We start from the raw sequence: 12,833 nt of genomic DNA, 5'->3' as shown, positions 1-12,833 counted from the left end.
CTACATCATTTCCCGATTCCAAAAACATATAAATATGTTATATTTGGATCAAAAACAATCTCTGAAAATTAAAAATATAAAAATTATGATCAAAATTAAATTTCCGAAATCGATTTAAAAACAATTTCATCTTATTCCTTGTCGGTTCCTGATTTGATAGATATGATATGTTTGGATTATAAACACGCTCAGAAAGTTAAAACGAAGAGAGGCACAGAAAAGCGTGCTATGCAGCACAGCGAAACCACTACCGCGCTAAACAGGCTCATCAGTTTCACTCCGTTTTGCACAAGCGGCGGACTACGGTCATTGTGAAAAAATGCAGTGCGTTCAGTTTTATTCTGTGAGTTCCACAGCTTGACTAAATGTAGTAATTTTGCCTTTCGCAACTTGTTCTTTTTAAAGATGTCTTACAAATTGAATTTTTCATGAAAATTATTTTTGTGATATTCAGAGCACCAACATCACCCAGAGCGGCTACCAGCAGACATTGCTGTCGCGGCTACAGCGCGTGATCCACTCTGTGTCACGCAACAACCTGGAGCTACTGAGCAACGAGGCAAAGCTCAACCATGCGGTGAGACACGTCGCTTCACCGCTTTTGTCAGTTTCTACGATGATTGTATTTTTCTGATGTACTTTAGTGTGGGGATTCTCTTTCATGTCTGTGTTACTGTTTTTACTGTTTGTGTCCTTTCTTTGCAGATTTCTTCCTTTGTGGCAGATACAATATAATCAGGAACTGCAGAACAGTTCCATGTAACGATTGTTTACCTTTACCTTGCCCTATTGTCCTGCAAGAAAGCTGGATGTGACTTTTTTGTGTGCTGCTTTTAATTTTCATGAAAGTTTACATAAAGTGGTAGAGCTGTGGACCTTGTATGCTCTTACACACACATGCATGAAAGCATGCAGATGTGCACATGCACACACACACACACAGACACACACTCACAAACATACATACACACACACACACACACACACACACACACACACACACACACACACACACACACATGAACAAAAGATCTCTCTCTCTCTTACAGCGGGCTGACGGAACATGTACTCTGTGCTACAGGTGGAGTATATCAGGAAGGCGGTAGAGACAGACAGCTGTGTGTACATCACCGGCAGCACCAACTTCAACAATCCCAAGTCAGCAGAGATCTGCAGGTTGGTTTCAGCTTGTAGACAGAGAAAACGGTATTATCTCAAATGAGAAATTAATGTTTGATTTTCAATCTCACAACTCCGGGAACAGACTACTTCCAATTCAGTAGGGGGGCGACTATCCTCAACCCTGCGGGTCCCCAGGTGGCGGATAGGGGAACGGCCCCCATATATGGGGGCCAGCTGCGAATATAGAATAAGCAGTCCCGGCCCAACTAGCGGTGTCTCTACCAGGACGGGGTGGGTTGGCAGATGGCACTGACTACCCTATAAATGCCCTATGTGTCTGATGACGGTTACACCATGCGAGTAAGAGCCGCATTAAAAGCTCTAGCCCCGGGGTGGGACCCCCGGTAAGAAATCCCCCATGTGTTCCCAGGGTTAGGTTTTTGAGCCAGGAACTAAGGGCGGGGTAACCCTGAAAGAAACCTAAGGGCTGAAGTAGGAGGATCTGGGACAACAGGCGCACCTTAACCAACCACAGATCCACGCAAATCGCAAAAGCGAACGACAAGAAGACAATCTCACAACTCACCAGCTAATGTTTGCATGGCTCCAGGCTTTGTCACACCAAGTTCCACAGTGTGACGGCAGCCTTGCTACATTTGTGCACCAAGATGTTCAATTCTGTGGAGACAGATTCAGATTTAGATTTAGATTCAAAACTTTATTACAAAGGGATAAAGGTTATAGGCGATGCCCAGGGCGGGGATGTAGCTCAGTCGGTAGTGCGCTGGATTTGTATCCAGTTGGCTGCTGTCAGCGTAAGTTCGTCCCCACGTTCGGCGAGAGATTTATTTCTCAGAGTCAACTTTGTGTGCATACTCTCCTCGGTGTCCGAACACCCCCATGTGTACACGCAAGCACAAGACCAAGTGCGCACGAAAAAGATCCTGTAATCCATATCAGAGTTCGGTGGGTTATAGAAACACGAAAATACCCAGCATGCTTCCTCTGAAAGCGGCGTATGGCTGCCTAAATGGCGGGGTAAAAACGGTCATACACGTAAAAGCCGTGGGAGTTTCAGCCCATGAACGAACAAACAAACAAAAATAGGCGATGCCTAATCTTCCAACCTGTTCAATGTCTTTAGAGGGCTCTCTGTGCTAGGAGTCTTGAATGTTGTGTTTTCTGGGATTTTCCATTTGGTCACAGACGAACTTTGCTTCACTATACATTATTTCATCAGATTCGACTTTTGAATTTCTAAAAAATCTCTTAAAACTAGCATGCCTTTACAATTATGCTGTGTACAGTGTAGCTCTGCCTCATTGCTTTTTACTGCGTAAAACTTATAGAGCTTAAAATAAAATAAACTGTGCAAACAAATTATTGTAAGAACTTTCGTACCCCGAATAAAGCACAGATTCCCGTGCAATGTTATTGCATAGTTTATTCTTTGGGAACCCCCCCTTCTTCTCAGTCTTTTACACAGTAGTATAGTTTTTATTCAAAGTTGTTGTGTTGCCAACAGAGCCATAGGAACACACCTAGCGCGACTTGGGGGACTCAGCTTGGGCACTGGAGGTTTCTATGGCGTAGGGGAGACGGTCAGCCAGGCATTCCATGAAGAAACTATACGACTGTGGAAGCGTCAGGATGTCTGGCATGTCTTACCCGATAGAGATGTTAAGGTTAACACTCTGTGTCTTTGTGTGTGTGGGTGTGTGTGTGTGTGTGTGGTTGTGTTTCTGTGTGTGTGTGTGTGTTTGTTTATGTGTGTGTCTCTGTGTGTGTGTGTGGCTGTGTTTCTCTGGGTGTGTGTTTATGTGTGTGTGTGTGTGTGTGTGTTTATCTCTGTGTTTGTGTGTGTGCATGTGTGTGTGTGTGTATCTGTTTGTGTGTGTGTGTGTGTGGGTGTGTGTGCGTGTGTGTGTGTGTGTGTGTGTGTGTGTCCCCTGCCTGTGGGTATATGTCTTTATCCCCCCTTTGCGTGTGTGTGCATCTGTTTGTGTGTTGTTAGTGAAAGGGGGTATAGTGGGAGAGGGGGGGGAGGGATGGTGTGTCAGTGTGAGGAAGTATCTTCTATCTCCAGGGCTTGGTCCAGGCATCATCCAGTCATCAAATCGTTGATTCATTCAAATTTAAAGTGACCTGTCGCCTTGGCTATGAATTTGTCAAGTGATCCATGAACTTTTTGACAGGCTGACCCATAAGTTTTTACGAGAGATTGATTTTGTATAAAGTTTGGAAGCCAAGCTGTTTCAATTTTTTTTATTTTATGAATTACTCAAATGACTTATTTTTATGCTGACTCTGGCCCTAAACACTGTACAGTGGAACCCTGTTTTAAGACTTCCAACAATCTGAGAAAATCAGGTCTTAAAAAGGTGGGAGTCTTAAAATGGGGGTCAATTTATAGAGGTTATGAACAGAAAATTGGAAAAAACAGGGTCTTACAAGTGAGGTAGTCTGTAATTCGGGGTCTTAAAATGGGGATCAATATACAGACGTTATGAACAGAAAATCCAAGAAAACAGGGTATTAGAAAGGAGTTAGTCAGAAATTTGGGGGTCCTAAAATGGGGTTTCCACAGTATCTTTTATACAAATTGTCTTTTCTAGCTTTGAGAACGATTTATACATTTATACTTGTGTCTATCTGTGCACAGCAGGACTGGAGTAAGCAAGCCAATCAAAACCCAGATGGCACATTTGCTGTGGCTCCGTTTGGGAAGACCCTGTTCTGTGGTGACAGCGTGCGTCAGAGAGAATCCATCGTTGGTCGCTGCTTTGAGATCTGCATACTTATAGAAGGTACTTAACTTGTATCATCTCACCAGCAGTCACTGGTTTGTTATTTACACCGATGCATGCAAAGCCTGGTGGTGACCTTACAATTAATGCTCTACTGATTATGCAATGTATGTTGAAGTCACCCAGACAAACTTCGTTCTCGAAATTCTTTTGTCACTTCCTCGGGGTACATGCAGAAAAAGTGAAAAAAGTTGTTGTGACTCTATTACATTCACGTTATGATGTCTTTTGGAATTTTTGGGGGGTTTTGACGTCAGAGATTTCACTTTGAAAGAGAGGGTGAAATAGATATGTCTTGTTTTTTTAATCGCTATGTATTTAACCTTCGAGGAAAAACTTTATTTTGTTCAACAATGAATTGCAGCAGTTGACACTTACCTGTCCCCAGGTGGGCCCGGTGCAGCGCATGAGGCAGAGGAGTTTGTGTGGAACGACCGCACCGTCATCCCGCTCAGTTGTACAGGGGGCGCTGCCAGCGGCAAGTTCTCCGTGCCGCAGAAAATGTTTGAGGTAATAGACGATGTTCGGAAATATCTGTCGGCTCTGTATGGGTTGTAAAAGAATGGGGTGTGGCGCAAGCGGCAAGTTCTCCGTCCCGCAGAAAATGTTTGAGGTAATAGACGATGTTCGGAAATATCTCTGTCGGCTCTGTATGGGTTGTAAAAGAATGGGGTGTGGCGCAAGCGGCAAGTTCTCCGTCCTGCAGAAAATGTTTGAGGTAATAGGCGATGTTTGGAAATATCTCTGTCGGCTCTGTATGGGTTGTAAAAGAATGGGGTGTGGCGCAAGCGGCAAGTTCTCCGTCCCGCAGAAAATGTTTGAGGTAATAGACGATGTTCGGAAATATCTCTGTCGGCTCTGTATGGGTTGTAAAAGAATTGGGTGTGGCGCAAGCGGAAAGTTCTCCGTCCCACAGAAAATGTTTGAGGTAATTAAAGGCATGAACAATTTTAAATAGACTTCAAGAGATGTTGAGGATGTATGCAAGTTCAGGTGAAAAATGTGGAGATCCCTCTAGGCATGTCAAGCCATGACTTTAAGATGGTACCGTAATAACTGACTTGTGCATATTACAGATCCCTCAAGGCGTATTGAGCCATGAATTTAAGATGATTTAATGATGACAGACTTGTGCAAGTAAGGTAATTATTGTACTACGTTGCAAGCCCCTGGAGCAAATTTTTGATTAGTGCTTTTGTGAACAAGAAACAATTGACAAGTGGCTCTATCCCATCTCCCCCCTTTCCTCGTCGCGATATAACCTTCGTGGTTGAAAACGACGTTAAACACCAAATAAAGAAAGAAAGAAAGTTACAGGTCCCACAAGGCTGGTTAAGCCAGGACTTTAAGATGATACAGTGATGACTGACTTGCGCATGTTACAGATCCCTCAAGGCGTGTCGAGCCAGGACTGGCAAGCCTTCACCGAGCAGGACGTAAAGATGATACAGTGATGACTGAGTTGTGCATGTTACAGATCCCTCAAGGCGTGTCGAGCAAGGACTGGCAAGCCATCACCAAGCAGGACCTGACGCCGGACCAGGTGGCTGAGTGTGTGACACGCATCGTCACCAGTCTCCTCCAGCATCTCTCCGCTAGCAAGCAGCAAGCCGCCATCGACACCACCCCCACCCCTCTCATAACCCCCACCACGCCGCCTGTTAGCCGGAGCAAGAAATCCAGTCCTGCGTCGTCTGGGTTGAAATCAACCCCCACACCCCCCGCACGCCACAAGTCGGCCCTCAACAAAATGAAAACTGTCCTCCTGGGGTAAACTTCCTTCCGTGTTATTTGCCCCCAGATCCATCCCCACCTACCAAAATGTAGTATTCAACAAAACAAAAACTGTCTTTCTGGCATAAATTTTCATTGGTGTTATCTACCCCCATCACCTTCCCACCCCCACCTACCACAATTTAGTTTTTCGACAAAACAAAAACTGTCTTTCTGGGGTAAACCTTTGGTGTTTTTTACCCCCACAACCCCAACCCCACCCATCATAATTTAGTTTTAAAAACAAATTAAAAAAAATTCTTGGTAAACTTTCTTCGGTGTTGTCTACTCCCCCACCCCCTTCCCATCCCCACCTACCACAATTTAGTTTTCAACAAAATGAAAACTGTCCTTCTGGGGTAAGCTTCCTTTGATGGCATCTACCCCTACCCCCGTCCCCACGCACCAGAAGTTAGTCTCAACAAAACAAAAAATGTTTTTCTGGGGTGAACTTCCTTTCGCTTGACATTCCCAAAGATTAGTTCAGTTCCTGCTATCTCTTGAACGTCCAGTTACCCCCACACAAAACTCATCCTGTATTACACCCCCTTGTTAATTGTTAACCCTCTTGTTGACCTTAACCCCATTGTTAACCTTTAACCCTCCATCTCCCTTCACCCAAATCTCCTTCTCTCACTCACCCCTGGGGCCCATTGTACTGAAGTTGGTAAGGCCAACAACAAAAAATAGTCTGTTTACGGTATCCCGAACGACCCTATTTTTTCGCGCGACCCTAGACTTTTTTGGGGCATTTGGGGGGGGGGGGGGGGGAGGTCTTTGTTTTTTGGCAAAATAACTTAAAAATATGTTTTTTTGGGGGGAAATAATTCTTTTTACAAAATCCCGACCTACCCACCCTATTTTTTGGGCCTATGTTACCTTAAACAGACTTGGTTTTTTTTGTGCCTAATATAGAATGCACGTTTCCTAACTTTTTTTTGCCAGAAAGTAGACTAAAATGAGTAGCATCATTGTACAGCGGAACCACTCTTTTTATGCCTCAAAAGTCCGAGACAATCAGGTCTTAAAAAGGAAGGGTTCTTAAATTGGAGGTGGGGCGGGGATATAGCTCAGTCGGTAGCACGCTGGATTTGTATCCAGTTGGCCGCTGTCAGCGTGAGTTCGTCCCCACGTTCGGCGAGAGATTTATTTCTCAGAGTCAACTTTGTGTGCAGACTCTCCTCGGTGTCCGAACACCCCCGTGTGTACACGCAAGCACAAGACCAAGTGCGCACGAAAAAGATCCTGTAATCCATGTCAGAGTTCGGTGGGTTATAGAAACACGAAAATACCCAGCATGCTTCCCCCGAAAGCGGCGTATGGCTGCCTAAATGGCGGGGTAAAAACGGTCATACACGTAAAATTCCACTCGTGCAAAAAATACACGTAGTGTACGTGGGAGTTTCAGCCCACGAACGCAGAAGAAGAAGAAGAAGAAGAAATTGGAGGTAAATTTGCTTAGATCATGGACAGACAATGTGAAAAAAGAAGAATGAAGTCTGAAATGTGGGGGTCTTCAAAGCGAGGTTCCACTGTATCATTCTTTTAGTCTATGGCTCATCTGCAGGATGTATGTCTCATGAGTGCTGACATCTTTCATTCACACTGAACCTTATAGAACTGTGACTTAGACCCCAAATTCCTTCAAATGCAGCGCATGGTTGCCTGAATGGCAGGGTAAAAAAACGGTCATGCACGTTAAAATCCATGCATGCACAAAAAAATGAGTGTACGTTGGAGTTTCAGCCCATGCACGCAGAAAAAGAAGGCCCTAAGTATTGCGCAAACTTTGCTGCAATAACTTTGATCTGCCTTGTATACCTGGTTGAATATTTTGAAATAAGTTGGTTTACGGGATGACTTCCACCTTGGGATGTTTTGTTTCCAAAAGAGAACGAACAAAAGAACACTGCCAGTATTGATGTGACTATCAGCTATTGCATTCCTAACTGCTTCTGCGCAAGTTTTACCCACAGTGGGGACTGTTCATTTTTTTGGTTGGTTTTTCTTTGTCTTTTTGCATTTGTATTTCTTTCGAATACATCACCTCAATTTAACTAATAGGAGTTACCTTACTTACGAGTGCTAGACTGAGAAGCGTCCTATGTTACCAGTACTAGACTGTAAACAAGGTCGCTAACTCTAGATTTCCGTCGGTATACCATTTAGGGGAGTAGTCTCCCTTTGTCGGTAGTACCTCTCTGCGCATGTGCCAATGCCCATAATCCCCAGTTTCAATTTCTTGCTACGGGGAGCTAGACGTGTATTTAGACCTTTCCCGTCTAAGAAGACTTCCTTCACAGGAACTACAACTTTCACCTTCAATCACGGTTTGGGCTTTCCTTTTTAAGGGCGATTACTACGCCCGTATACATTCAATGATTCATCACGTTGAACAACGTAACGAACCGTGAAAATGAAAGTGAAACGGCTTAAAAATGTAACAAAGTTACTTGGTCATAAGTAGAAGGTACTTCAATCATCAATGATACCTTGTTGACACACAGAGCCTAACAGGCTCCGTTACTTGTCTTTTAAAACTAGTGAACATGCAATTGAACGACAACTATTCTTTACTCAGTCGTTACGAATGTCGAACAGATATTTACAGCGGTTGGACCGGTTTCATTGGCGCAATAGAACTCCGCGAACGATAACTTACCTTGCAGCTTTCAATGGAAAGCAACGGCAGGTCACCCTACACATCAATGTAGGAATACGAACAAGACCTTCAACTTCGAAATTACCCAGAAGTTTTTTGCGTTTTAACAGCTTTTTATCGACAACAGCGAGGTTTACCAGGTGCGTTATCCCGACCGGAAGCGCATTTCTGATCCGAATTTTTAGGCGTACAAAGTACCGAGCGCCCGCGAAGGTTACATACGGCGTATGAATACTTCTGTCATTACAAACTGCGATGACTCTTGCGGGCAGCGTAGATACGGAACGCAGTACGCTTGAACGCTGATTGAACTGAAGGCACAGAGCGCCCGCGAATGTTACATACGGCGTATGAATACTTCGGTCATTACAAACTGCGATGACTTTTGCGGGCAGCGTAGATACGGACCGCAGTACGCTTGAACGCTGATAGAACTGAAAGCGGGTTGTATCGAAGAATAACAACAAACCTCGCCCGCTTGGAAAGAAAACCAAACACTGATATTGAGACATGCGCCTCCGGGAATATTACGGAGGGAACTTCCTTTACTCTCAGAGAAAGGCAAGTAATTCTCTCTCCTATGTTTCTGGGAAACGGTGTTTTCTGCGGTTGGCAGATTATGGTTTTGGTATTTTTATCAGATCATCATGGTGGACTCACAGAGACCACGTGGTGGTACTTCTTCATATTGGATAAAGAATACTTTCCTTGCCAACTTAACTTGATTAACTTGTAAACTTGTATGCGTGCATACATACACATTATATATGAGTAAATATATATTAAAAAAAAAAAAAAAATTTTTTTTAAATTGACAAGGAAGAATTAAAGTGTATGCAAACACAGATGGGACATCTTTATTGGGATATAATCCTTTTTTCTTGGCAAAGGGTATCAAAGAAGTCAGTTGATGTTACAAATTCCATTTTCATGGAGTGTTTAAATCAGCTATCTGAGTGGTAAAAGATTTAACTTATGGTTAAACTCAAGTGTTTACACTTTGAGATTTACACTCAGCTAAAATCTGTTGATACCACAGTGCCAGGAGACAGCTCTTCAAATTCAATTAGAACAGGCACACATATATACTTATGTTCTGTTCCAGTGCACAATTGATGTACATTACACTTGAATGACATGTTATGAATAATATACAGTTGAAACCATGCCTTAGGGGCATGAATAAACTTGGTTGTTAACACATGAGTATTACACTCAGCTGAGTTTTCACAACATGCAAGATCGAGCAAGGCTCTGAATAATACTCACAGGTGAGCTTCCTATAATGTTGTCATGCCTCTACTTATTCCTGGTTCGTAGGCAAAACCTAAGCCTCTGACCTTTAACAAGGCCACATCTCTACTGTTGTCACCTAATCCTACGACTAGGTTCTCAGAAGTAGACAACAGGACCTAACAATAAGAGGCCGCCCTTAAATAACACTGGCTCTAGTCAGGTTCATACAAGGGATACAATGTTTATCATTTCATATTATGGAAAATATAACATATTTGCTGAACGGATGTTGTTACAACACACAATTAACTATGCCTCCTAGACAGAGCGGCTACTCTCATGAGAAAGGTACTGGATAAACTCTTGGCACAACCATGCCGTTATCAGTACGAGGGGGAATTAAGTCATATTGACATGTATTTATATATACGTAGACATTACCAAACAGACAATGTCGGGCGCTCTGGGGGAATACCTCCAGTAAGCACAGGAAGAGACAGGCTTCCTTTTCGCCCTGATAACTCCCAGGATCGTTGCGACAGCTTATGACAGACCCTCAAGCTGTCAGGCAAGACGTCCACTGGGCGTAACATGAGTAGAATCTCCCTGAGGTAGCTACAGCCTCGTCTGCAACCTCTCCCTTGAGGTGACCCCGAAACACGGCTGTTGACAGGACTGGGCCCCTCCCACCACTATCTTTGCCAGGGTTCCCCATCATGATGGTGGCTTCATGCATTTTGACTACCAGTATTCAGTGCTGCAAACTGCCTGTAGCGATGCTTCAGCACCGGAAGGACAGCTCCCGCCCCCCATTGCCTGTCTACCACCTCCTGACGGACTGAGGAAGACCTAATGTTTAACGCTCTTGGAACTAGACCAACACTTCACGCCTGACCATATTCAGCAGTGCCCGGCTACACAGAAGTCTGGGAGTGTGAGGAGAATGCCTAGAGCCTCCTAGTTATCTTCATCACATGGAATGGAGAGCTAATGGTTAGAGGCTACAACCTTCACACCGGGGAGCCGCCCTACCAGTAACAAGATGGCACCTGCAATCTGCATACAGATCACCAGTCAAACAGCGGTGGACAACTGAACAGGGTATGGTAGTCACATCAGTTTCCATGCATACTGCAAGCTCTTGAGGTCTCTAGATGTCTCCTTCGGATACACAGCTACAAGACAGACACTGCGCACCAAGATAAGAGGAATCAAAGTGTCTCAAGACATTTGCCTGAGGAAACGACTCTGAAGATCACTCACACTTGGAGTGGAGCTTGTTCAACAGGGTAACAGGCCCAAGAATCTTGCCATACAAGCGTCGGGCAACACGGGTGAGCATGTTCAGGCTACATCACAAGGCGGGGAGCTGTTGGAGATAACGCAGAGACGGGGGAAGAAGTGCTCTGAGAACGTCAAGTACAGATTGCTTTCATGACCTGTGGACGGACCCAGCGTAACAACTTGTAAGAGTTGCCCCTTCTTCCTGAATGTCATCTGACACCCGCATCAGCCAGGGGATGATGATAGAAATGTCAGATTGTACAGTCGACACTCAACAGAGGATGTCCGACACCTGTAACAGGTCACATCTCGACTGATAATGGTAACAACTCTGGCAGAAGCATCAACAGGAGAGACGACAGTAGACGTCCTAGAGAAGGGATGGGCCGTTTAAGATCACTGGGCAGGTGCCCCTGAGATGATCAGCAGCTTTTGGAAGACAACCTACCCCAGGGTCAGGCAGTCCTTAGGCTACAAAACCTCATGGTTATCTTCCTTGGACCAAGTCAAGAACCGCCCTGATATGGCGCTTCGTGGTCGGCTGGGCGTTAAGCAAACAAACAAACCAAGTCAAGGCAAAACCCTTCAACAGGGACAGCTCTCAACCTACGTCATGCTTCAGAGACGGACAGACTTGACTAAAGAGGGAATGTCTCCCGAGGTGACTCCGCCCGTTTTTCCATGGACTTTCCAGGAAGGACACTGAGAGATAGTCTGAGGTTTGGCCAGCCATCCGCACTATGAGATCCATGGGCCAGATTTCATAGATCAAGGAGGACCTCTCAGCCCATGCGGATTGATTAGTGCTGCCAGACATCTTGGACTGGGTAAACCATACGTCCCTCCATCATTGAGTCAAATTTTCCTGGAACAAGAAGAGCTTCCTCTACCTTTAGGGGTATTGGGTACGGCCACAGACACACTTGGATTTGGGAAGGCTCAGCCACCCCTTCCAACCGAACCTTGAATTGGACAAGCTTCGTTTGCCTCTTACAACTGGTGCTCTAAGATCCCTGGACCACAGAGATAAGACCTAGAGGTATTCCTCCCCCGAAAGGCATAATGAGTGCGGCAATACCTTTGACAGTGGGTGAATGTGTCCATCCCATCCATATGTAGACTCTCAGATGCCTGGACTCAAAAGCTAAAGGAGCTGGAGGAAAGAGACACAGTGAGATCCTAGCAGGAGCTAGGAATACCACACAAGGCTATCTCCCTCGCTCCCAGTCTACGGTGACACAAGGTTATTGGGTGAGTATAAGTTGTGTCACTCTAAGAGCTTGAGGTAGAGACACAGTGAGATCCTAGCTGGAGCCAGGAATACCACACCAGCCTTTTCTCCCTCGCTCGAAGAGCCTGAGGTAGAGACACAGTGAGATCCTAGCTGGAGCCAGGAATACCACACCAGCCTATCTCACTCACTCCCAGTCTACGGCTACGCGTCGTTTTTTGGACAAGAAACGTGGCAACTCGGGTGCTGACTAAGACCTTTGTCAAGTCAGAACTATGCATCAGACCAAGAGAGTACACCTCCTGCCTCAGGCAGGGGCCTGAAAACAACTCTGCATAGTCACCCTAGAGCTCAGCTCCACAAACAGCTGAAGTGCCCCAGAGCTCACAAAGCTATGCTGGTCAGACAATGCAACACTTGCCGCCCGCAGCCACGCCTACTGAAAATCCAGATATGGACTTGGGTGATCTAGGCAGAAGTACTACTGAGATCACAACATAAGACATCTTTGTGAGTTCAACTACCAGGGGGCAGAACTTTGCATCAGCCCAAGATAGTGCACCTTCGGCCATAGGCCGGAGAACATCACTGCATAGTCATCTAAGAACTTGTGAGCTCTACAGAAATCTGGAGTGTCCCAGAACCCACAAAACCTATGCTGGGCAGACAACCCAGCAGATGCCACCTACAACCATGTTTACAGAAAACCTAGATCAAG

General features: G+C 45.1%; 1 protein-coding gene across 1 annotated transcript in view; it reads left to right on the top strand.

The window, feature by feature from the left end:
* LOC138982166 (uncharacterized) overlaps window positions 1-5,703 on the top strand; it is a 41,671-nt gene extending 35,968 nt beyond the window's left edge. The window contains exons 14-19 of the mRNA XM_070355394.1: window positions 455-577; window positions 1,082-1,176; window positions 2,648-2,807; window positions 3,785-3,929; window positions 4,318-4,439; window positions 5,407-5,703. Of these exons, the coding sequence (XP_070211495.1) occupies window positions 455-577; window positions 1,082-1,176; window positions 2,648-2,807; window positions 3,785-3,929; window positions 4,318-4,439; window positions 5,407-5,703 (942 nt within the window). The remainder of the gene's footprint in view (window positions 1-454; window positions 578-1,081; window positions 1,177-2,647; window positions 2,808-3,784; window positions 3,930-4,317; window positions 4,440-5,406) is intronic.
* Window positions 5,704-12,833: the final 7,130 nt, after the last annotated feature.

This window comes from Littorina saxatilis, linkage group LG12 (genome assembly GCF_037325665.1).
Source record: "Littorina saxatilis isolate snail1 linkage group LG12, US_GU_Lsax_2.0, whole genome shotgun sequence".
Lineage (NCBI taxonomy): Eukaryota > Metazoa > Mollusca > Gastropoda > Littorinimorpha > Littorinidae > Littorina > Littorina saxatilis.
Note: the sequence above shows the minus strand (reverse complement) of the source record. Positions and strands in the feature narration are given on the sequence as shown.